Here is a 27,253-nt window from a genome sequence, read left to right on the forward strand (position 1 = left end):
CTGTTACATGCATGTCACAAACTAGACTAGATTATATCAAAGTTAGGATCATGATTAGTTAGATGTAGCAGTTCTGGGAAATGATGTTATGACAAAATACATCTTAGGGGGATAACAATAAGAACAACAAAAGCACGACATATACGGTTCATATGGTTATATGGTTTGAATGGGTTTGTAAAAGTACATCAAGTAGACAAACTGTTTTCTTGTCACAGTTTAACCACATACACACTCTGCAAAATATAATCACATGTCATAACTTTGTATTTTCGTCAAACTTATTATGTTCATGAAGCACGACAGACTCTCAGGCTAATAACCATAAACAACACTTCAATGAAGTATTGGACATACAAGGCATGTAGTTCAAAATATAGACATTAATAATTATTAATTTAAATTGTTTCATCTCAAATCCAATTTGTATAGATGTTCTTTTTCCATTGAATGAAGAGCAAAACAAAGCAAAAAAAATAATTTAAAAAAATTCATGATATAATGATTATGCTATATTTACACACATGAACATATCATATATTTTATCATATGTTTTTGTACATCTAATCAAGAAATGAGAATGTTCACTTCTTGACTATAACGATTAAATTTAGAAAGAAATATGTTAAATACTTATATGTCAAAAACAAGAATTTATTGAATGGGACAGAAATAAGAAAAAAGCTTGTCTAGATCGAGTATATACATTCTACACACGGTTTTTTCAACAATCTTTCTTGATAATGGATTAATTAGGAATTGTCGGTTAAACAGGAAAAAGTTGATACAAATTACTGTACCCGTAGTTCATGAAATAGATCCTGGTATACCGGAAATTCTTACATAATGCATGTATCACCGTGATCAAGGATAATTATCAACAGATCTTACGGATTAGATTCCTGATGACCTTGTTATAATAGTACAATGTAATATACTGTCATCATTATTACGGTATAGCCAATATGAGTACACAGAAACCGGTTCGAATTGTATTAAACAATCAATAGAGAGTTTAGATATTCAAATTCAGTTCGGTTCATTTCATATTTCACATTTTACGTTCCTTATTGTCAGTTTTATTTACTTGAATTGTAATGATCGTGACAATACAATTTATATAAGTTCATAATTATATCAAATCACTTTGATTGTTTGTAGTTAGTTGTAAATTAAGGACTTAAGTAAAATTAGAAAAGAGGAAATGAAGAAGCCCAAGGTAAAATCATAGCTTGTTGGTTGTAGCCTGTATATCGTAGGTTCTAGATTGTATTGCATAGATTATTTTAACACTATATCCCATGTTTTTATTATCTTATTTACATCACCCGGAACTCCCTTTGAATTATAAATTCGGCCCGAAAATAAATCTACCTTCACCATATGATTCAACATAATTATAAAGTTACTAATTAAAAGTATCGAGACATGGCATAAGCAGTAATATGTTTACGATACTGTATTCCATGTATTTTAACTTAAGACATCCTTCACTTAGTTATTTGGGTAGCCTGGTTACTGCCACACTTGACAAGTTTCATTTTGAAGTCCGTAGCAGTCTGCTGCCATCATGTGGTCTGATGAGGGTCATCTTCCAACGTTGATACGTTGTTGCTTGACGGCCAAACCACATATCACTTGAGCGTTATCTTCAAAACTATGATTATGGAATTATAAGAATACCAGAATTGATATATAATGATGTTTTTCTAAAATTAAGTACCTGTCAATAAGCAAGCATTTTTGCAGTTGAATTTGAGAGATGTAAACGTTATATTGTCTATTTAAATAATCATAGTTTGATTTGATTTCATGTGATGTTTATTTATTCCTTATACAACAACACATTTACATTTAAAATCTTATAACTTTAGATGTATGATAACAACACGGTATATACAGAAAAGGGGTCGTCTTAAACACAAGCTTGAAGTGACGTCCTCTTGAAAATGAAAATAAGAATACATACAATATGAAGCGAGGCATGAAAATGAAGTAAGGAAGGAAGCAAGATTTTTTTTAAATAGCAAAAGAAAGAGAAGGGACAGAGAGGAGCTGGGAGGGAGAGAAAGTAACATTTATTACAGTATTGGGAGGATTACATATTTATCAAGTCAAGTTGTGGATGTATAAATAATAACCTTATGACATTTACTATTCATGACAATAGGGGCATTTTTAAAATAAATTAGTAAATAAAATTAGCCAAAAAAAAAATAAGTTAAAAATGATTTTTAAATAAGTGAAAAAAATTATCTTCCGGAGATTGAAATTCATGTAGGTTAGATACCTAACGATTAAATAGTTCACAATCATTTATATAAAAGCCAGGAGTGTCAATTTTGACAGACATGGCGTATTATAAATGTTTACTATGATCATTATTATTTTTTTACATTTAAATTCAAATCAGTAAGGCGATGGATTCATTCACATGTCTGCATTCGAAGAAGAGAGAAATTTATGTAAAATCCTAGGATATCATTTTTTAGTAAAACCACAATTATATTTGAATTTGATTACTATTTGCAAGAAATTTTATATTGATAAATAATATTGTTAAAAAAGGTAGTACAAGGATTAATTTTCAGGCAGGGGAGATTTGAAATATATATATGATTTCGCTATCATGACCAAGGTGGCAGGCACAGGAAGAGGAGACGCATATAGGCATAATACAATCCGTACCTATCACACATCTTAATGACATAATTTTTTCATGAATTTTGTTTTTGTTTTTATTACAGAGTTAAGAACATACAGGCAGTTTTTATTGAATACATGCAGACTACAAACAAGATTATGCATCTTTAACATGTTCTGAAAAAAGCAGTGTGGTTCGTAGGAATTTGTTTCCAATATATTAAAACTCATATACTTAAACTAATGGATATTGCTATATTGTAAGAAGCATGTTTTATGTATCTACTTTTTGCCATGGTGCTAAGTGTAGTTTATGTTTGCTAATATAGAGCAGCGTAATTTGTTGGAATTTCTTTCCAATATACTGTACACTTGTGAATTCAAACGCATGGGTATTGATATATTATAAGCATGTTTTGCCTTTCTACTTTTCGCTACGGATTGAAGTAGACTTTATTTTGTGAGATGCATGCTACATTATCATATGACACATTTCTTTAAGTAGAGCTATAGATAGGATACGAGAAAATATTTCATCCTTTCATCAGATATTAAGGTCATATCGCTTTTTTTTAAAGAGGACGAAGTAACATGAACATTTTTGCTTTTACACCATGTACATAAAGGAAAAGTACCTTTTCACTAAAAATATTCATATAGTTGTAAAAATCTTTTTCTCTATGTTTGTTATATTTCAGTTTCCGGATATCATTACAGAAAACACGAACAAACCTATTGCTATACGTGATTATTCTAATCAGGCCAGAATAAACACATTAAAGACAGCTTAAACTGTATGTATTATGTTTATTCTTGGGTACAGATTGGGCGGAGTTAAACATGGCTAATAAAAAAATAACCTAATTTGAATCGATGGAATACAAGTAAGAGGGAGAAGAATCAATCAAAGGATGGGCATGTAATCTATTGTTATATCTTACCCAGCCATGCTTCACGGTGACAGTCAGCTTGCCTTCACTGTTTACCTCAGAAATCAGTGGATCCAGATCCGCGTCGGTACCACACCAATGCAACCTATAGTAATAAAACAGTACATTTCGGGGGCGCAATACATTATCTTCTGAACTAACCTGACGTACGATACTCTCTTAAAAAGTCATCAGAGATGTATACTACATGGTGTGAGAATAGATGACAATTTAATACGCATCAGAACTTGCATGATTTTGCTCTGTATTTATATTGCATGAATGCAAACCACGGTATCATTAAGATGAAGCAAGTCTATGAACATCACGATGAATGAAATAAATAAAGTATTTAATTTAAATTCATCTGAACAAAATTATATTGGTATGACTAAACCCTAAAAATGAAGAGATCATCAGATAATGTAAATTATTGTAAAATTCCCTATACAGCACCCTATCATCGAATCTTCAAGACAACCCACTCTGCGATTCATTCCAAACCTTTATGCAATTACCCCTAACTAATTTAGCAGTAATTACGAAAGGTGGCTTATGGTGCATAGTGTTTTGTCCTAATCAATTTTCTTTGATAGCAAAATTCAAATGTGTTAAATTTACGCTAATTTTCCTCTTATCATGCTTGTAAGATCAAACATATTTATATTCAGGTATCTAGGTTGTATCAACACCATGTAAGCATAAATTATATGTCTAAAGGTATGAAAGAAATTCAAATTTTAATTTTATGTAATATCGTTGTAAATATCTGATTTGAACAAATCAAGTGCTCAATCCAATGGTCCTGATGTTAGTGAACAGTCTGAGCACATTTTCTCGCATAAATATGCCAATGATCGTTCACAAAAAGGTAATGAAATTATATGTTTTCATAACTTGCCATGCTCTAAGATCCCAGTTGAATCATGACAAGTGATATGATTGACTTTGCCCATGCCACTGAACCTGATTAATACATTTTAATATTACTGTAACCCAGGCGCGTACGCAGGATTTTTTCAAGGGTGGGAGGGGGGGGGGTTTAACATTTTTAAATCAGACCGAAAATTTCGCAACGACTCAGCCAGCCGCTGAATAAGCGGGGGGGGGGGGGGGGTCTCGAAATTTGAAAATTAGACATTTTGCTCTGTTGGGGGGGGGGGGGGGCGGGGCGGGGGGGGGGGGGGGTAAGGTCAACTTTCTTAGGTCAGCCATTGGTATAATATATATATATATATATATTTTAATAATTAAAAAAAAAAAACCAAAGGGGGGGTTCAACCCCCAACCCCCCCCCCCCTGCGTACGCGCCTGCTGAAACAAGTGAATTTCACATGATATGCAAATTAGCTCCCACCATTACAAATTAATCTTATTTTTCCTAAATCTTAAATTGCATCCAAGTCAACTCTTACAACGTTTCATGTATTGAAAGTTATGTATTATGGGTATTCATACATGGTGGAACAATTTTGAGATTTACAATCCAAACATTAAGCCATAATAATTGTATGAACATATAAATTAACATTAGTACTTTCGATTTTAATACCAAGAAATGAAAACTTAATTTGCATATTATGCATGAAGTGAATTCATCCTGTTCAGTGTGACAATGTCAATATCCATTACATTATTTGAATCGATTGAACTGGGATATGATAAAAATATATATTTTATATCTCTCTGTTCGAAGTTTTTTTTGCATATTTTGAATAATAATCTCTTTATTGTTGTCTCTGAATCCTTTAAATTTAGTATTTAAATGCATATTTTCCAATAAGAAAATAACTTTTTTTTTCTTATGACGGAATTTTAATTGCTTTCCACTACTTCAATGTTCTCAAACTTTTAGCATGTTGTTTAAAGTATTACATGCATTCCTAGTTCACTGAAGTGGGATAAATTCTTTTGCAATTTGTTTGGGTAAACTACTATTTTGACTGTACTTAAGAACATAAAGAGAATATTAGTCAAGAGAGAAAATTAATTAAGAGAGAGGGACTGAGAGAGAGAGAGAGAGAGAGAGAGAGAGAGAGGGGGAAAAATAAATGAAGAGAGAAAACAATCACGGTAAAAGGTAAGCCAAATGTGTCGTTCCACAATGTGTTGTACATGTAAATTTCTAAGATTTTGACTATAATGTGGCAATCATTACCCTGGTAAATCAAAATGAGACTCACTCTATGCTTGCCAGGTTTGGATGAGTCTTCATGAGTTGGATGATCTCAGCTGCATGATTGATGTACAGGACTACGCGGGTAATGGACAGCTTGGTGAGCCGAGGACATGATGTTATCACCGCCTTGCAGAATGAAACGGGATCATTCAGTGTAGTCGATGTACTAAACCAGCATCCATGGGTGTGAAGGTGAGTTAGATGATGGAATGGAGAGCAGGCCATTGTGACGATATCTGATGAGACATTCTCCCCATCGTCCAACCAGTACAGTATGAGAGTTTTCACTCGGGGACATGATGAATGAAGTCCAAGATTCCACAGGCTGGTCACATGCTTACCATCCACAGACAGCTCATCTACTGAGGTTATTTGTCGAGTCTACATGAAACAACAGGGAGGCAAAAAAGGCTCGATCACTATATATGCTATTATTATTATTATTATTATTTATTAGGCCAATCATAAAAGCACAATACAAATACATTTTGACAGATCATGCAATACATAAACAATACAAGAGGAAAAGGGAGGGAGCAACGTGTGGGCCAGGGCTCACAAAAGTGAAATTCAACACTATTACCCGGAGGCATGTTAGCCCTCACATGTTGCTCCCAAATCAACTTATATATAAACATAACATTGACTTACATACAATATTGCACATTGTTTGAAAAAATACATCTTAACTCCCCCCTTCCAAAAACTAAAACAAAAATGACAAATGTATTACATCGCATATTCCTACAAAGATGAATATCACTTAGATGTACCAAGGAAATTACAATCCTTATGATACAAGCGGCATTATGTTAAAGTAATGAGAAATTCAAGATATAGAGTAATGGAGGCTGGTATCTTCAACAGGGTTGAGAAAAATCATTGGAATCAGACATAGTGTATTAGTTATTAAAGACGCAGGATATAAAGCTTAGAGTATACAATGCCCTAAACAGTATTAACATGTATAGTGTATAAATGAAGTAAGATACAAGTATAACGATAATAAAATATAATACCTAGCTCAGTGTTTAATATATAGGCCTGGAGAAAGCATGTCAATATATCAGTAATCATATTAATATGTAATAAAAAAAAAGTAAGATTAATTAAGTACAATACAAATAATCCAGCTTCATGGCACGATATATAATAAGAAAAATAAACGGAAGCTAATCAGAGGTATAAAGTGAAGTAATTACATGACTGTATAACCAGATGAGATAAAACTACAACTACGAACTATCTAATATTGCTGTTTTTGAAACGCGAAGAAAAGAAGACAGAGAGGATACCACTGCCTAATCTCTGACACTTATGGGAAGAGTGTCCCAAAGTCTTGGAAGTCGCCTTGAAGGAGAGAAGAACAGAGTATTTGTACGAGAAGGAAGTTGGCGAAAGGACAGACTGTGGGGACGACGATGATTGATGAGCATGTTATCAAGCAGAGCTGAACAATTACATAGACCGTATAGACAGTTCATGGCAAAAGCACACAAAAGGTAGTCTCTACGAGAAGCTACTGTAAACCAATTGAGAGAGCGGAGTCTCTCGTTGTATGGCATCACTCCACGAGCTTGCTTCAGTGCAATGCGCGTGGCGGTTCTCTGGATCCGTTCAAGTTTGTTTTCCTGGGAACATGTCAATGGGTGCCAAGCTGGAAGGCCATACTCTAGTAACGGGAGTACTAGTGCTTTTTAAAGACAAAATATAGAGTTGGATGAAGCGCCACGTGCAACAAGTCTTATGAAGCCAAGGAGGCGATTCACCCGAGACACAATCGCATCCACGTGCGAATTACATGTCAGGCCGGAGCTTATAACTACGCCAAGGTATCTAAATGTGGAAATGGGATCTATCTGGGTAGCACCTAAAAGGTAAATAGGAGGTTCAATCCGCCTTTTTCGTGTCACATGCATAATCTTAGTCTTTGCTGCGTTGAATATCATGTTGTTCCTAAGGGCCTACTAATGCCGAGCATTTAGATAATTTTGGAGTTGGACTTCGTCAATCGGAGATGTGATCTCCCTGAACAAAAGTACATCATCAGCAAAGAGAACACATTAGGAAAGAACCGAGAGAGGCAAGTCGTTGACAAATAAGTTGAACAGCTTTGGTCCAAGGACACTCCCTTGGGGTACCCCTGATTGGACGTCGGACCATTCAGAGGTAGAGCCCATGAAAATGACACGTTGAATCCGACCAAAGAGGAATGAACATATATCCAGTGCCACAATTGACCCTGGACATTGAAATCTGCAGCTAGTTTAGAGAGCAAGACATGATGGGGCATTTTTTCAAAGGCCTTTGACATATCAAGGAACACGGCATCTATTCTTGTTGGACGTCTCTTATCCAGTGAAGTACTCCAGCAATACATTAACCAATTGGGTCACGCAACTTCTTCCTGCCGTAAACCCATGTTGGTTAGTACAAAGCAAACCATATGAATCGATGTGATTGTGCAAGGCAGTTGCCACAAATCTTTCAAGTAGCTTACTGAGTATCGAGGTTAGAGCGACAGGTCGATCATTGGAAATACAAGACCTATCACCGCCTTTATGGACAGGAGTTATGTTGGCACTTTCCCACAGCGCAGAGACGTGTTGAACAGTATGGAGATTGGGTAAGAAATTTCAAGGGCAACTCGGGAAAGTATACCAGGGAGGACTCCGTCTGGACCAGGAGATTTGTTTTTCTGTAATTTCAGAAGAGCTTTATAAACATCAGAAGCACAAAGAGACAAACGAGAGAGTGCAGCTATGGGCAAGGGTAACCGGAGGGTCTGTCGGTACAGGTACAGATGGATTAAACACAGAACTGAAATAAGAACCAAATACAGAAGCTATGTCATTTGAGTTTACAATTGTTGCATCATTATACCTGAACTTTGGAGGAGGTGGTGAGTTCTTACGACTACGTATGAAGGACCAAAATTTACGCCTATTGTCATCAGAAGCAAACATTGAATTAACATATGACCAGTAAGCTTTTCTACACTGAGTTTTTACATCATTTCTGACTGATTTGTACGAGTCCCAGTCAGATGGATCTCTGGTCCGTTTAGCAACTCGAAACAGAGAACGTTCATTCATGAAAAGTTGACGAAGTTCAGGAATTATCCATGAGGAGCAGCGATTTTTACGAAATGAAACCAAAGGAAACCAACACTAACGTAAGAAATTATGTTACATAACCTGACTCATTATTGTATTAATAAAGTACTTTTACTGTTCATATCATGCTTGGTAAATATTCCACAAATATACAATAATAAAACTTAAAGGGTTTTCGTTAGTTTAAAGTAAGAAGAAATAATCAGACGCATAGTTTTTTGGAAAATGGGACAAAGAATACAATTTGTTGCACTTTTGGATGCCGAGATTATAAATGACATAGAGAATCTTCCATTGACAGTACAGTCATATTCGGTGCCGCTCAGGATGAACTATATCGATGTCTTTTTCCAAAATATTACAAATACCTCTCTGTTTTCCATGATCCAGCAGATTATGTTCCATTAGGCCTAAACGTGTATTGCCCTCCCTTTAAAAAAAATGTTTGTCTATCATAAGACTCTAGAAAAGGTGTTTGTGGTAATTTAGAAACCAACAAAAATAGAGGATTACCCCCTGTATGACATTACGCATCAAATTGACCGCATTGCCATGACAAGTTTTCTCACATCATTAGCATTGTCGACGTTCGAAATTTCTTAACGTTTTTATTTTTTCTCCGCTTTTTCTAAAACCTTCGTAACATGTTCGTTAAATTGTCTGCTTCCACCAACATGACCAAAGCCAACTTAATAACGTGTGTTATTATCCTCTTTTTTTCAGTGGAAGATGACGAGATTGTAGTATACTAATTTTCATCTTTTTTATTGCAATATTCGTTTAGCCAGACTAAAAAAAAATCATTCAAATGATTTCACATTACTGAAAGTTACACATTTCATGATGAAAAATTAACCTACAAATGAATCTTTTTAGGAAATAGCAAACGGCAATCATTCATGTATCGATGTTTAACGAGCTTTAAGAAAACATGCATGATTCTTTTGTTTTCATCCCAAATCGAAAAAATTGTAACCGTGCATGCATAGATGTTTGATATATAAAACCATCCATAGATTTACTAAATAGCCCGTAGTATGTGGTTTTAACTTGATTTCAAGACAAAATATATTATCCTTTCGGCAATTCCTTTATTATTTACAGTTAGTCTGTCTAGATTTTCCGAACCCCTTCCTTTTGAGCTTGGAACAAAAAGAGGATTATGACTTCAATCTTGGAATAGTAAAGATACATACCAGTGTCTCTCCATCGTCTATGTCAACTGATCTGATATCCGTCAAGCTGAGTGACTGGAGGCATGGTAGCGAGAGAATGGAGTGTAGTCGACATGGAGTTATGGAAACTTTCTCCATATCCAGCGTCTGGATCTGTGCAAAGACAATTTGTCAGTTCTCACCAAATCCACGATGCGATCCAATTATTGTTTTTACTAAAATAAACATCTTTTAAAATCACAGCTAATATCAGATGAATCTACATTTCAGTAACTTTATCATTTCATCTCTATTTCTGCTATATTTAAAATGAATCAACATATTATAATAAAGAAAAAAGCAATTCAGTATGAATGGCATGATGTATTTCAATAAAGGTACTTAAAGGTACTATGTCCCATTTGCATGCCAAAAAAATGAAAGAGTAAATTCCAACGGCATTTGAAAGATAATACTAATTTTGAACTTTCCTAAAAAAAAAGGGGGGGGGGGCTTGAAAAATATCTTTAAGTGGGAAAATAACGACTATTAGTTGGCGAATTGACTTAAGAGCTATAGAGCCAGTAAGTAATAGTCAGATTTTCAGACTATTGTACCGAATGGACGTACGTTTTATGCTGCGCAAATATTCAATCAGTTTAATTTTGGCCATTACAAGAATTGGATTATTGATGTAGACAAATCCTCATGTAACTTTTACAGCTCATTTTATGTATGTTATTACCAAAGAAGAAAAAAAGCCAGTCAGTCACTCAATAGTGTCTGACAGTGAAGTCTAGCAAGTAAACAGGTTTCCTAGCATATTTTGAATATTAGGACACTGCTAACGTTTATATTTCATAGATAGGACATACATGACATATTCATAATATTCCTGCAAAGCTTTACAGCATTTGATGTTGGCTACAAAAGGGACATTGTACCTTTTAGGGATCGTATCGGTGGGATGACATTACGTCAAAATGATTTCTTCAAGAGAGAATGTTATACTTTTCCCCCTTGTTTTCACCTGTTTCCTTCAACGTGGATTAGTACACATTTTATTGATTCTTCTAAATTCACTAGATACAAAAGGACACTCGCATGAATACATATTGCTTCAGATCTGTGAAACATCGTTCATTGGACAGTCACATGAGTTGACATTGTGTCATTTGTGCGTGCCATGTTGTTGATATCAGGTATACTTTACAAGAAAACTCTGGGAACAGTCTTAGACAATAGTTGTTACCTGATAACTGGGTCATGTGGACCAAGGTTGAAATCAGTTAAAATCATTAAGTTAACACATTAATCGGTTCTTAATGCGTTACAAACGAAAAGAACATAAAAATCCAAATATTCGTGGTAACAGAAATTATTTATCTACTGTTACAACTCATTAGTCGAGGAATATATTCGAAGTACTTTTCATTTATAGATTAATTACTTTTATCTAAAAATTCGAAGAGATGAACATCGAGGTATTATGTTTGGTTATTCATAGTAGCGGCCTATTAGAATCTAACATTTCTACATTACCCGATAGTAAATAATAACCATCCGTCTATAGTCAATAATTTCGATAATTATATAACAAGTTATGTAATACATGTGTGTTTAACAAAAAAATCCAAGTGATTTTTAAGATACATATATATATTTTAATTCCGTGTTTACATTTAAGGAGGGGGCATCATTCTCCTTAAATGAGTAGATAATGTTTCTTACTTTTTAATCCTTAAACAAAGTGGACAAACATTCTAATATCTCTATCTGATGAGATATAGATCTAAGAAATTGCCAAGAAAGATCAATAAGTAATACATACAAAGAATAGTCTGCGAGAAGGAAAAATTGACAGGAGCTGAGAAAGCGAACGACAGCGAGCTTGAGAGAGAATGAGAGAGAGAGAGAGAGAGAAAGAAAGACAGAGACAGAGAGAGATAGAGATAGAGAAAAAAGGCCCAAAGGAAAAAGGGTGTCGTAAGAGAAAAGAAAGACGAGATGAAGAAAAACAAATTTTGAAACTAATTATAGATTGATAGAAAAAAGAGACCTTTTCAAGCGAAATAAAAGTGTTATATCCGTATATATACAATGCACATGTAAAATTAACTTCTTGTGACTATTGACAAAATTAAAATGATTCTAAATATAGAATGCAAAATATTAAATACAGGATATGTAATTTTATACGCGCTTTTCATGAATCTATATCAGTATAAAACCACAGTTCATTCTATTCATACGATTTGTTTCCTTGTAAGCATGGCCAAACTATTTATAATATTGATATGAGAGTGCTCTTGTATAATGTTAATAAATGATTTCTATTTAAAATGTGTGAAAAAACAGTTATCCCACAATATGTGGAGTTGGAAGAATGCAAAACTGGCAACAAATTGTTTCCAATAGAAATCGTGTTTGGTATACCTTTGATCTTGATGCCTCGGAGGCCATCGTCGAGTAGAACTCATCACTCAGCCCAACATCGTTTAGATTCAGTGATTGAAGATTTGGCATAGAGCAGAGACCTCTTGCGTAATGATGGGATGCAGCAGAACCCAGATCCGCCTTTGCGTGCTTTAGCTTTTCAATCTGGTGATGTGACAGGATAGGGTGAATAGAGTGAATAGTAATATCAAGTATAGACGACATGTCTGATTTATGTATTCTTACTGTCATTAATGCAAAAATGTTAACCTCTACCTCAGCTTTTTTAAGTAAGAGAAAGGAAAAGAGGGGGAGAGAGAGACGGGGGGACAAAGAGACAAACATAGAGAAAGAGAGAGAGAGAGAGAGAGAGAGATAAAGGCCCAACTGAAAATGGGTGAAAAAGAATAGAAAGATGAGATGAAGAAAGACAAACAAATCTCAAAAAATATAGGTACATGTAGTAAGAAAAGAAAGACCGTGTCTGTTCATGCAGAATAAAAAAAAAGTAATCCGTGGATTTACAATGCACATGTAAAATGGACTTCCTGCAACTACTGACACAATGTAAATAATATCTAAAAATAGAATGCGAAAAACTATTTCGAGGAAACATGCTTCTAAAACAGGCTTACATTATGACATCAAGGGTCACTCTATTTACCGGTATTTATGTCCTTGTCAGCATGGCCTAACTATTCGTAATATTTATAGGAGAGTGCTAATAACTAATGGAAATAAATGATGACTTTAAAAAAAAACAGTTACCCCATCAGTTGAGTTTGAAGAATGCAAAACTTGCAACAAGTCGTTTCCGATAGAAATCATTTTGTATACCTTTGATTGTGATGCCTCAGTGGCCATCGTCGAGTAGAACTCATCACTCAGCTCCACACAGAACATATACAGTGATCGAAGATTCGGCATGAAGCAGATACCTCTCGCGTAATGAGAGGATGCATGATAACCCAGATCTGTGTTCCAGTAGGTTAGCTTCTCAATCTGGTGATGTGACAGGACAGGTTGAAAAGAGTGAATAGTATCATCAGTATAGATGACATGTATGTTCTAAATATTCTAACCGTCATAAATATTACATTAGTAATCTCTACTTAGATTTTTAAAACAAGAGAACGAGAGAAAGAGAGAGAGAGAGAGGGAGAGGGAGAGAGAGACAGAGAGAGAGAGACAGACAGAGACAGAGACAGAGAGAAAAACCCAATGGGAAATGGGTTTGGGAGAAAAGAAAAAGAAAGGCGAGATGAAGAAAGTCAAACAAATGTCGTCAATTATAGATGTTTGATGAAGAGAGAACGTGTCTTTTTAACAAAAGAAAAGTGTAAGTTATATCCGTCTATTTACAATGCACATGTAAAATTCATATCCTGCGATTATTGCCCCCCCCCTCCCCCCTCCCCCCCAAAAATGAAAGAAATATTGCTAAATATTATGTTTAGGTTATGTCTTTAAAACGCATTGTTATATAAATCTAGTTCATTGTGACATTTGGGAAAGAGAGAAAGTAGCTGATCCAGAAGAATGGAAATTGTATATATTTTTATCTACAGTGTACATGTAATACCTCTTTGAGACTATTGACAAACTATATATAATTTCTAGAATCAAAATGCGAAATTCTATTTATAGGATACGTGCTTTAAAAATACACATTTATATGATTTGATATCATTTTGAGATTGAAATGCAATATATTCACATTATTCATAATTCTTTTGAAATATGTGAAACTATTCATCATCAATAATAGGGACCCATATCATAAATTTCTTAGTAACTTCTCCTCTCATATATCTTCTGAATGCAATTCCGAGTTGAAAATTTCCTGCGTCCTATAGTGTGTTCAGTGCTAATATAATCTTCTATGGCTATGGAAAAAATGTCAATAAAGATTAACCTGAACAAGAAAATAGATGAAGAAGAACAAGAAGAAAAAGAGTATAGTGAAAATGATTTCTTCATATATTGGAGGGTGGCAAAGACTTTGACTAGGGGTGACATTTTTCTCGATATGCGAGCGCCGCCACATAGAGACAAAGAGAAAAGAGAGGAAGATAAATATAATGATAAGTAGAAAGGAAATGGAAGAGAAAGAGGGTGGAGCTGAAGAAAGAGGAGAGCTAGACCTTTTTACAAGCCTTTTAAGATCCTTTAGACTTCTCACCTTTGTGAAATGAAGTGAACGAAATTATAAGTATAAATAACCAAATTTTGTTCATAAATTAAATACTTTTCCTTATCTTATTAAGAAACAAATAGCATGCATCGGATAGGAAATAATAAAAATTATGATTTAGGATTCATCACGGTTTATACAATAATCAGAAACCTTGGACTGTGAAGCTGCAGCAGACATTCCTAGGTAGAATTTGTCATCCAGGCGCTCGCTAATGTACAACTCTCGTAAGTTCTGCAATGTAAAGAGTCCTACTGCTGCTGCGACATCAGACGATGATTCGTTACTTTCGAAGAACTCGCTAACACCCAATGTTGCACGAATCGAGGAACTTCTTCTTACCTGTACAAAAAATGAATTTTAGCATTCGATCTATAAATAATACTTTCAATTAATAAAAACCAAACATATGCTAACCTTTTAATTTGTGTGAACAATTCTTATAGCATGCATTTGTTGGTAAAAGTAATACAACAACACACCAAGTTATTTTTTATTGATGTCTTCACCATTATGCAAGATTCTGACATCATGTATCATGTAAATAGCGTGGATACAAACACACATTCTTATCATCACGAATTATGGAAGGTGATATGAACAGGACAAATCGAATTTAGACTTATCGTTTTTGTTGTATTATCTGAAATATCTATACCTGAAATTTGGATAGCTATTGAGGTAGCTATGGAGGGTATATTGAAAATAGAATGACCTATATTTTCTATAGTTCGTTTGGTTGGCTCCACTTTTTCTCTTTGTTTAATCCTGAAAGAACCGTACATTGTTACTCTATTTCTTTATTAGTAAGTCCTTTAAATTCATATATTTTATGAGGAAGAGGCAAACGGTAACATGATTCTCGTTCTCATGTGAGACTGGTTACACAATACACATTGGAATACAGCCCACTATAGTACGTATATAATGACAAAATGGCAGTTCTAGATGATTATGGGTAAGAATGCTGGAAAGCAAATAAAATACGGTATAATGTGTAGTTGTCCATTTGTTTGTAGCCAAATTTGCATAATTATACTGATTATGTAATTACTGAAAGCACAACAGATGACAGTATTCCGTCGATATAATAAAATATCAATTAGACTAGATGAATGTAAATGAGATACGTCTAAAATTCTATTCACGAAACTTACTACTTCCTTCCCTATTGATTCCAGTGTGAAGAATAAAGCGGCGACAGAAACGAACAAAGAAGCTAACGTAAGACATGTCTTTGTATTCAACAGGTTCCTGACGGGACCAATGGCTTCTGAATCATGACATTCAAATGCACACTGATTGATGAACTTCATGTCATCAACTTGATTGCATAGGGCTTCCAGGACCGACTTTCCTACTTCACCTCCACGAGCTGCAGTGAAGTACAAGACATATTCTAATGCCCTGTAGTCCTTTAACAGCTTGTGTGTCAAGATTCTGTTGAATTCCGAACGGTTGTGGTTATACAGCGATGCAAGGTATAGGCTGGCAGTATGTTCCTGCAGTAGCTTGTGAGGGAAACAGAACTCTTGAATGAACTGCTTTCCCTCTGTTTGTCTGATTTCCTTTGAGGCCAACCTCTTTTTCCCACTCAGAATCCCAACCTGACATGCTACTGCTGCAGCCTCATCACAGGCTTCCATTTCCTCTTTGGTGAAGATTAGCTGATTTTTCAGCAACCCCTCGAAGGCCACACGACCAACCTTTGCACTGGCTTCAACAGCCTTCTCCATATGACATTGGTACCCTTCCTTTCTGTCAGTGTGTCTTGAAGAATATTGTTCCCTAAGAGCGAAGTCAATCTCTTTCATTAGTTGGGAGATCGTTTGTAGCTTCTCAGTTGTTTTGCGCTTAGATTCTACTTCCCACATGTAACACAGCATGCAGCAAAAGATTGGGAATGGTGCCATAAACGCAGAAACTACACGGTTAGTGTTTATGAAGTGGATGAGACTGGATGCAGAAGCTGTGTCATTTTTGAAATACTGTTTGATATATTTATTCGTGTTTTCTTTCGTAAAACCCTCAACCAGTATGTAAGAGTACTTTTCATGGATTTTCGGAATGCTCTTGATTTGATCAGCTCCAAAAGGACGTGAACTAATGAGAACGGATGTGTCAATAAATCTCTCCCTTCTTGCGATCGAGACGATAGCAAGTTTACGGTTTGAACATTTCATGTCCATTTTAGCCTCGTCCAGCCCGTCCAGTAAGATCAGAACTTTCCTTTGATTCTCCTTGATGTATTCATCAATCCATTCCCCTATAATCTTTGTGTCATCTGGGAAATGATTCAAAACGATATCACCAAAAAAGGGGCTATCTTCTATGTCTCGAAATGATTCGTGAAAGAGAAGAGTGATATCTTGGAGACATTTACCCATCGCCCAATCGAGGGCTATTTTTGCAAATAAGGTCGATTTGCCCACACCAGCTTCTCCAAGAAAGGCTAACCGTGTTATGAATCCTTTCTCAGTCTTTTTTTGAATGAGACTGAACAGATTCTCATATCGAATTTCTTTTTTCTGATCTCTTGTACCCCCTAACATTAAAATGAGACTGACGAAGATATGCTGCAGCCATGTGCGTGATTCGGGGTCCATAGGAGATACTTTGACCTCGCTAAATTCTTCGATATATCTAGCCTTTAACTTCTCTCTTAATCGTTGTACTTCTTCAGGAATATCACTGTGTTCACCTGAAATTGAGAGAAGACAAGAACAAGATGATGACGAGCGTGAGGTCAGATATTAACACAAATCTTACCGTATTACGGGAGGAGGGGGCTTGGGGCTAGCAGGCGGAATGACTATAAAAAAAACGCAGGCCAAAAAAAAAAAAAAAAAAAAAAAGAAGAAAGGAAGAGGACGTAGGAAGAAAAAGGATTAAGAGTCGAGAACGGCACAACGAATCGTCTTCTTTCTCTAATAATTTAATGAATCGTCAAAGCTTACGCGCTTCGCGCGGGAGCGGGGAAACTGATTTCAGACAAGGATTTAGAGTCGAGAACGGTAAAACGTATCGTCTTCTCTCTTTAGGAAGGGGAACTTGATTCAAACAAAGATTAAGAGTCGAGGACGGTACAACGAATCGTCTTCTTTCCCTAATGAAACGTAAAAAAAAACTGAATTTAGATAAGGATTAAGAGTCGAGAACGGTCCAACGAATCGTCTTCTTTCTCTAATAATTTAATGAAACGTCAAAGCTTCCGCGCTCCGCGCGGGAGGGGGGAAATCCCCCCCCCCCCCGCTTGGGGGCTAGACAATTTTGTTCACGCCTTCCTAAAATAAAGTGCAAAAACGGAGAAATTAGAAAGGGCCTTCCTTCTACCACAATTGAAGTTATGAGTCTATTGATTCAATCCAATTCATATACGGTCAAGCCATTTTCGCAACATTGTTGTTAGCCATATAGCCCTTCAAACCAGATCATATTATTTTTTATTTGTATGTTTTTTATACACAGATCACGTTTTTGACGTGAAGTTTCTTCGAAAACAGAGGGAATATAAGCGACAATCAGTGAAAAATTAGGGGGCATCTAGCAACCCATCCTGACGTAAATCTTTGTTAATGATTTGTGTTTTGCAATGTCCAGTCATACTTCATCCTAATGACAAAATTTGAGTCAGAGTTAATGTGTAAGCAAATACAGACAGAACAGTACCGCTAGACCAAGTCACATCTGCTTAATTATTTGGTTCTTTTTTATGCTACGTGTGGATACCCAATACACGATTACTGAACACTGTTACCATGCGCGAATCCACGGGGGTGGGGGGGGGGGTGGCCTGGTCAATTTGTTTTCTTTTTCAAAAAAGATGGTTACCATTAAAAAAATAGAAAAAATAAATCATTTTTTATTTATTTGTTACCTAGTGCTCACACTAAACCCCCCCCCCACACTGAGCGAAAATAACAACATTTGAGTGCTCACTTACCCCCCCCCCCCCCCCCCCCCCCTGCGCCCGTTACATTTTCTTTCGAAGAAGGAAAAACATTGGTGAAAGTCAGCAGAAGCTGCAACCCAACCACATTTGTGACATGCCGATTCCACCACCCCTTTCCTCACGCATACACACTCTCAAAATAAATTATAGAGAATGGTACAAACATCATTAAGTTCAAAAGTAAATTGAATTGGAAAAATATATCACAAAAACTAACAAATACTTAAAATCCAATGATCCACAGATTACCCGCCCTCTTCTCTAAATTCTGACATAAATCCATATAAATTATTCATAACTCAAGACCATACCTACAATTATGAAAGAAACCGATTATCAGGACATCACTTTAATAATCGTAGACTTTGGGCGCGTTCATGCTTGATTTTGAAGGTAGAATGAGCGATTTGTAACGCTCATCGTAAACGCTCATCGTAATCGCAGTTCCACGGTGTACTGTTCATTCTCACTTCTCCAGGCAATTCTCCCTTGGTGGCCTTAATTGGCCTAGCTGCTGGATTCGCAACCTTGAAATGCGCATGCTATGTAGACCATGGTCCGTGCGTAGACCCACTAGAGGTCAGTGCGTTGACCCCATTTAAACGCGTTTACAAATTGTAAACGCATCTTTTTGTGAGTTTACGATCGGCGATCGTGATCGCCGTTTTTCGGTGATTACGAACAGTGTTTTAAACTAAACGCGTAACATATGCTTGATTCTGGCCAGAAAAAGTGAAGCATGAACGCGCCCTTAGACTAAAATGTTGGACAGGATTTAAACTGTAAAATATTTACATGTAAGTCTTAGTAACGGGGTTCATAACTCTTTCGTGTGACATGCCAATCCACCCTTCCCTAGTTAAAGATAGTTTGTCCAGGGGCGTCGCTAAAGGGGGGGGGGGGGGGTGGGGGGAGGTCCGAGGACACCCCCCCCCCGAGGAATACCCCCCCCCCAGGAAAATCATCCCCCGAGGATTTTGCAACACTCTGACGTATACTGCGAGCTTCTCTCCAAATTGCTATCTACAGAAATTGTATAAACTTTCATTTTCTTAATTTATGAAGTTCATTTTAGTCTCATCAAATTATTCAATTCGACATGGGAGGGGGGGGGGGGATTTCCCCATAGTTCTACCACCGAGTAAAGTAGGTCTACCGATATCACATTTCTTAGAAATAAAACAGTACGTTGTGCGTAGATGAGTACGCGTTACAGCCTCCCCAACAATGGCCTAACAATACATTTAGGATGTAAGATTTAATATGCATCCTCTGTAACTTTTCTAATCAGCTGATCGTGTATTTGTTTTTGAATGTATAGTGGGCCCTGATCCATGATCCAAAATTAAGGTTTTCTTCACGTTATATACAGTGCGTCCCAGAAAAAACGAAACCGAGAATTATCGATGTTTTATTATAACTTAATCACAATTGTAATAAAAAATAATAATAATAACAACATTTATAATGCGCACATATCCACCCCAAGAGATGCTTAAGGTGCCTAACAAGGTAAGTACATTAAACTTAAGAGAACGAAAATAATTTAACATAATTAAATATAATTCTACAACGTTAATTACATCAGATTGTGAAATACACTACGAATTTTAATAAACGTTGCCTTATAGGGGCACCGATGTGCCTGGGGTGGTACGCTTAGCTGGTCCCTCATGAATCCTCAAAAAGGGGCTTCCCCCGACTTTCACCTGGATCGACTAGCTCAATTGAGTTGCGACCCGGAGGTGGACCACCCAAGGCTTATTTGCGAGGTCCCTCAGGTTGGATCAAGTGAGTCAGTAGTACACCTCCTCACCGCCCAACCTACGTTAGCGTAAGAGGGTCCTCCATCATCCTTTTTAAGTCTATTACCTGACGAGCCACTCATAATTATGATGCATATTTCACGCATGAGTGATTAAAAGCAATTTGAGAGGGAAAACAAAATTCATTTGGCAGACGGTATCTGAATTTCAAAGAGAGAGTCACATTTCTAGAGAGTTCATTTTCTGCCCTTTCATATGACACCTCAATCAGCAAAAATGAGCCAGAAAAAACAACGTTCTGTTTGTTTGAAGTAATGCTTGCAATTCCATAATTTGATTAAACGAACTTGTTTTCACTGGCTGCCTGCTGTAGCAACAAACAGAATAGATAAAAGACTTAAAGCCAAGTCCACTTAAAAAATAAATTACTTTCAATAGAAGCAGAAAAATCAGACAAACCAATAAAAAAAAGTTTGAGCAAAATCGGATAACTAATAAGAAAGTTATGAATTTGTAATGACATGAAAAACTTTGAAAATCACAAGACAAATTGGCAACTCACTCATGAGTCTGTGACGTCATGTCCTCACTATCCATTAATTATTTTCTCTATATTGATAATGTAAATTTTCCCTTTTTCTCCCTAAGAATCTTATTTCTTCACACCAGCATCCACGTTAGATTGATAGTTATATGTTTTTGTATGAATGCACTGATATAAAGTAAAACATTTTACAGTTAAATCATGAAAAATTTGAATTTTCAAAAACTATTTCTATCAAAAAAATATATAAAAAATTATGAATGTATTAATACTCAGAAAATAGTATCAATTCTTCAAAGTTCATGAAAGATTTTGTGAAATGTCATACACCCAATATGATATAAATCATTTCACCTGGGCAAAGGCATGGGGAAAACAAGTTTTAGGGGATAAAAAGGGAAATTAATGGGATTAAAGTAAATAAAGCAATCGATAAATAGTGAAGACATGACGTCATAAACTGAAAACCATATTGGCAATTCGTGTTGTGATACTCATTGTTTCATAGTTTTACATACTTTAAACAGATCATAACTTTCTTATTAGTTTTCCGATTTTTGCTCAAACTTATTTTGATTGGTTTGTTCGATTTTTCTGCTTCTATTGAAAGTAAGTTATTTTTGGAGTGGACTTGCCCTTTAACTCCGTTTCGTTGACGATCAGCCATGCATGAAGTCTTTCGTCTTTATGTCTTTAAGTGGGAAAATAACGACTATTAGTAATTGTCGAATCGACTTAAGTGCAACCAAGTCAGTAAGTAATAGGCTGATTTTCAGACCATTGTACCGAATGGTCGTACGTTTTGTGCTGCGCAAAGATTCAATCAGTTTAATTCTGGCCATTACAAGAAGTGGGTTAGACAAATGCTCACGTACCATTTACAGCTCATGTTATGTATGTTATTACCAAATAAGAAAAAGGCCAGTCAGTCACTCAATAGTGTATGACAGTGAAGTCTAGCAAGTAATCAGGTTTCCTTGCATAATTTGAGTATTAGGACACTGCTAACGTTTACATTTCACAGATAGGACATGTATGAGATTAACCAATTTCATGGACAGTTTTTCCATTCAGTCCAAGACAGTAGTTATCATAATAGGTGTTTTGGGGATAATTCACAATTGGGGAGAAAAAATTGCTATGCAAATCATCCCCAACCCTAATGAATGTGATATTACCTGGTAGGAAATTTAATTTCCTTTTCATATGACTCCTTACAAATGATAACATTACAAAAGTAATCTCCAAAATAGTTCACGAGAAGTTATAATTTTTTATTTTTATTTTACATATTCCCAAGGTTGTCCACCTCAAAATTGTGCAGGAAAGTCTTTTTAACATTAACACTGAACAAAGTTGACCTCATAACATTTGACCAGTGGCCTAATTACTAAAATTCTAATCAGATTGTATTGCAATGATGATACATGTATATCACCAAGTTTGAATTCACCTTTTCTTTGCAAACACGTCTCCTCTATTTCTTTGAAGTCAGCCGCCTGGAGAGCAGCTCTAAGAATGGAAAGTTGCTTGGATGGTTTGACCGTCTCTGCCCAGTTCTGAAGCAGCATCACATTACCATTACTGGTCTTTCTACCTCCAGCCCAATTCGTCTCCAATGCCCGGTTGATATCAGCAATCTGGACTCCCAGCTCAACACCAAGTCTCATTACATCACCATCATCTGATATGGCTTTTGCTACTTTGAGGATGACGTCATCGAATCTATGTGTTTGCCTCGACGTTTGACCACTAGAATAAATATTTAAAAAAACATCAACATAAAATTAAAGCATTTCATTCACAAATTTATACTACACGAATTTCATATAACTGAGTGAAAAATCAAACGAAATATCATGGTCAAATTTAAGTATAGGCTTTTACCAGCGCGGTTCTCGGGGATCGCGCCGTCACTAAGGATCGCGCCATCACTCGGTTTAACGCTTATAGTCGACGAATTAAAAAAAAAAATCAATAAAAGGGTCCAGAACTAGACTAACGGAGTAGTCATCAAGATCCCCTGTTCGTTATGGTTAATCACAACGAACAGCTTTGGGTCGACAGTCGAGTGAACAGTCATGAAAAGAGTTTTAAAAAGACTTGTTCATTTTTAGGAAATTATAAAAAGCTAATGTGAACATCCAGAACAAATACACCTTTATTGAGTTCTTACCGAAAACCAAACTATATAACCTTTTGTTTGTTTTGTGGTGCGCTGTCACCTATTATTATGTATTTGCCTTTTTACATAATAAAGCTTTAAATGAATTGAAAGGAGGCAGCATTTTACCATGGACCAACTACGTAGTAGGTTCATGATTTTACCATTTAAAATGGTCAACTGTAGGGTCTATTATGCGTCCAAGAAAAAGGCAAACCGAGAATTTAATCACTCATGCGTGAAATATGCATCATAATGAGTTGCATCAAATGAAAGAGGATGATCGAAGCTTTACAAATATGTGTCATTTATTGATTATAATTGTGATTAAGTTATGATAAAACATCGATAATTCTCGGTTTTGTTTTTTCTGGGACGACCATATAATCTTATCTGTTTTTAGTGTACTAAAAAAAGAAGATTTGTTGTATCTTGGAGGTCTGATATTCATCATTTCTTTCCCTCTGAGATGAATCTTTACGTCATATGTTTCACAACAGGTGTCGACCATAGTTTATTATTATTACTACCAGTAGTTCATTCGCATGACATTTTAAAGAATAATAACCTGAACTACTCTCAAAAGTGATAAATGGTCTTACTTAGTCATTGGCATTCTGTAACCAGGGCAAATTTAACAATAATTTATATCACAGTGGACTTATGCTTAACATAGACTGTACCTTGTACTTGGTGTGTCATCACTTGGGGGTTCAGTCATCTCTTCGCTGTTCAGCCTCTCTGCCATCGTGAATGGTATCCAAGCTGAGGAGAAATGTCAAAATATAAATAGAGATACATAAATGATAAATAATCACAAACATGGGGTCCACCGTCCATCGTATGGCGAATTAAGGGTGGCTTGGGGCAAAATTTCTTAAAAATTGACCGGTTCAATTGTTTGAATGCTATAGATGTGTCTTTCCCGGGGACTAAGACCCCTGTTACCAGGCGCGGATCCACGGGGGGGCCCGACGGGCCCGGCCCCCCCCCCCCCCAAAAAAAAAAAGAAAAGGAAAGGAAAGAAAAGGAAAGGAAAGGAAAGGAAAGGAAAAGGGAAGAAAGAAGGGCTAAAACACGAGTTAGGAGTGGACCCAGGGCCCTCACCTATCCGTATATAGGCCAAGCTCCCGCGGTTCAGCTGGACATGCGCCGAGCTTTGGGTTGTTTTCAGGTCAAAACTAGCCCTAATTCGTGTTTTAGGCCTATATATTATGATAGAAACAAAATGCCGATAATCTCTCTACACTAGGGCGTCTAATTTACAACGTTCAAAAGTATTTCAGGACTCGGTTAACTTCAGGTCCATCTGTCAAATCATCATGCAGTTACACAGTGTACAGGGTCCGCGGTATGGCAGGGCTCGAGCCCCCCCCCCCCCTCTTATTTGAAAAAGTATTTTAAAGAGAAATAGAAAGAAACCAACCAAGGGCAAGGCCCCTGCAAAATGCGAGACCACATATTTTATCTACATAAAAGCGCGACTTAGCAAACGTAATTAAGGAAAAAAGCACGAAAAAATAGCAAATGCGAAAAGTAAAAACACGGAGGCATCGTGAAGCATGTCGGCAAAGCTTCCAAATTCGGTAGTTCGCGGATTCATAAAATTAGTTCCGTAAAAGTGGTCGTAAAAGCCTGATTTATTCAGAAGGTGCACAGAAGACGACCTGTCAGTCTAAATTTTTCTTTTTCAATCTGCCCATAATATTTATTATATGTAAATTGTACCGAATAAAATTAGTCTCATGCACATCGTTTATTAGTGTCACAGATGGGTTGTTACTGTTACACTATATGGACAGATTGGATAGATGCGTAAATCATTAAAAATTAAAATCAGTATACGATGCGAAAAGGATTCTTCTCCAGCTTCTGGAAACCAACCTGGGATTTGTGTTGTGTCCTGCAGGACGTAATTACTCACCTCTTTTGCATAATGTGTGCGTGAGATTTGGTTCTTTCTTATACGTGCCCCTCTTCATCCCCGATGAGTGCATGCCCTTATTACAATTTAAGAGGTGCCCCCTTTAACTCTGTAATAAGTGCCCCTTTTCATCTCTGATTAGTGGCATTTTTCTTCTGAAAATTGCACTTTTTCCGTTGTCATAAGTGCCTATTTTCATCTCTGGTGAGTGCCCCTTAATAAGTGCGAGGAGTGCCCCAGTTTCACCTCTGGTAATCCCCCTTTTTACTTTGATATGTGCTCTATTTCAATTCAAATAAGTGTCATTTTCCCCTTTGGATATGTGCCCCTTTTCCTTTCCCCATAAAAAGTGCTCCTAATTTAAAGGGATTAAGAGGAACTTTTCTTTAATTTCACCCAAGTGTGGCTCGCTACGCTCGCTCGTATTTAAAGTTGATATAATTATGGTTCATATTACAGATCTTTTCAGTCTTTCATGATTAGATTGTGCTTAAAACCCCATCAGGATTTTTTTTCCTTCTTTATAAGATGTAATTTTTTTCACTGCGACCTCACAAATCCAAATTTTTTGCTCGCTCGCTTCGCTCGCTCGCAAAATTTTTTCTTACCATCACAAACCAACTACAAGGTAAATGTGTGATGCTTGAACAGTATGGACCATGTTAAGAGAGTAACAGACATTGAAATCATCCCTGTAATCACATTGTAGGGGTATATACCAATGTCTAAAAAAAAACTTTAAATTTTCGCTTTGAGGTTTCCCTTAGTAGGTGCCCTTTTCTCCCGGAAAGTGCCCTGTATTGTTGATGCCCCCACACCCTTTGAATGACTTCACTTGCCCCTGGCCTGCTCAAACCTCCGAGCTTCCAGGGGCGCCGCCCCCTGGACCCTACGCCAACTTTACGCTACGCTCTACCTGTTCATAAATACTTTAGCCCCCCCCCCCTAGTTTGAAAAACGTTCACCGGGGCCTGATGTGTTAAAGCTGCAGCCCGAATCAAGATATTGCTGTCTGCCCATCACAACTGCTAAACAGCCTGCACTAGTCTTGTACTGACTGATTTTGACAATCAAGTGATACCCGAGGTATTAGGAATCTGTACCGTGTCAATTGTGGTTGTCAACATTGTTGCAATTGAAGATCTTGTTTAGAAATGAAATAAAAAAGGATAAAAGATATACTTTATGGACTCTTGATCTTGATGAGGGAATCATTGCTGTGTTTAGTTATACATATATCAATATTAAACACTTACACCTAGAGGCAGTGGCGTACGCAGGGTTTTAACATTTTGAAATCGGGGGGGGGGGGGGGCTAAGAGGACTCTTTTTTTTTGTCCCCAAAAAAAATCGCAACGACTCAGCCGGTGTGACCGCGTAGAATGTTACCCGCACCGATCGTCCGCCTATTAAAGATCGATCGAGAGCGGACGATCGGTGGGGATTTTATCCGCGCAGAATGTCCCTCTCGGACATTCCGTGCGCGCCTCAAATGTCTGACGGACAATCTGTGCGGAAGAGGTCTCGCACCAATAGTCCGCCTGCCGCACCGAATGTCCGTACTCTAGTCCACACGTATACAATACAAGTATAATGGATGACACTACAGGCTGGTCTTCCCGGCGCGGATCCAGGGGGGGGGGGGGAGGCAAGAGGACCTCGACCCCCAACCGCCAACAAAAAATGAAGAGAGAGAGAGAGAGAGAGAGAAGGTAAAGCGGAGAGTAAGGGAAAGGAAAAAGAGGAAGAAGAAAAGAAAAGGGGGAAAAGAAGGAGATCGGGGCGAAAGGCCTTCGCCACCCCCCCCCCCTCAGCAAAAGAGAGAGAGAGAGAGAGAGAGAGAAGGAAGGAAAAATAAGGGAAAGGGAAAGAAGAGACAAAGGGAAAGGAAGAAGAAAAAAAAGGGGGAAAGAAGGAGATCGGGGGGGGGCCGAAAGGGCTTTGCCTCCCAGGCTGTTGCCCCCCCCCCCCCCAGCAAAAAGAAAGAGAGAAGGAAGAGAATAGAAAGAAAAAAGGGGGGAAAGGAGATAAAGTGAAGGAAAGAAAAGAAGGGGGCATATCAGTTGCAGTTTTCCCGCCAACAAGTTGGGGATCGGGGGGGGGGGGGGCAAATGGCCCTTGTCTCTCTCTCTCTCTCCCCCTCCCCTTCTATATCAAACTTAAAAGAGAGAGAAAGGAAGAGAAGGGAAAGGGAAAGAAAAGAAAGGTACGGGAGATCACTTGTGATTTTTCCCATCAACGCGGTGTGGATC

The 27,253-nt window shown here is 36.9% G+C and overlaps 1 protein-coding gene across 1 annotated transcript in view; it reads right to left on the minus strand.

Moving 5' to 3' along the window:
• Window positions 1-1,901: 1,901 nt before the first annotated feature.
• The window catches only part of LOC105446137 (NACHT, LRR and PYD domains-containing protein 5-like), a 38,018-nt gene continuing 12,666 nt past the window's right edge, over window positions 1,902-27,253 (minus strand). Inside the window, exons 2-10 of the mRNA XM_030986765.1 lie at window positions 23,761-23,842; window positions 22,367-22,665; window positions 15,809-17,352; window positions 14,805-14,993; window positions 13,295-13,459; window positions 12,458-12,622; window positions 10,064-10,195; window positions 5,756-6,132; window positions 1,902-3,678 (exon numbers count right to left, since the gene is read on the minus strand). Of these exons, the coding sequence (XP_030842625.1) occupies window positions 3,504-3,678; window positions 5,756-6,132; window positions 10,064-10,195; window positions 12,458-12,622; window positions 13,295-13,459; window positions 14,805-14,993; window positions 15,809-17,352; window positions 22,367-22,665; window positions 23,761-23,825 (3,111 nt within the window). The 5' untranslated portion in view covers window positions 23,826-23,842 and the 3' untranslated portion in view covers window positions 1,902-3,503. The remainder of the gene's footprint in view (window positions 3,679-5,755; window positions 6,133-10,063; window positions 10,196-12,457; window positions 12,623-13,294; window positions 13,460-14,804; window positions 14,994-15,808; window positions 17,353-22,366; window positions 22,666-23,760; window positions 23,843-27,253) is intronic.

The sequence above is a fragment of the Strongylocentrotus purpuratus genome, unplaced genomic scaffold (genome assembly GCF_000002235.5).
Source record: "Strongylocentrotus purpuratus isolate Spur 01 unplaced genomic scaffold, Spur_5.0 spur5_scaffold_16, whole genome shotgun sequence".
Lineage (NCBI taxonomy): Eukaryota > Metazoa > Echinodermata > Echinoidea > Camarodonta > Strongylocentrotidae > Strongylocentrotus > Strongylocentrotus purpuratus.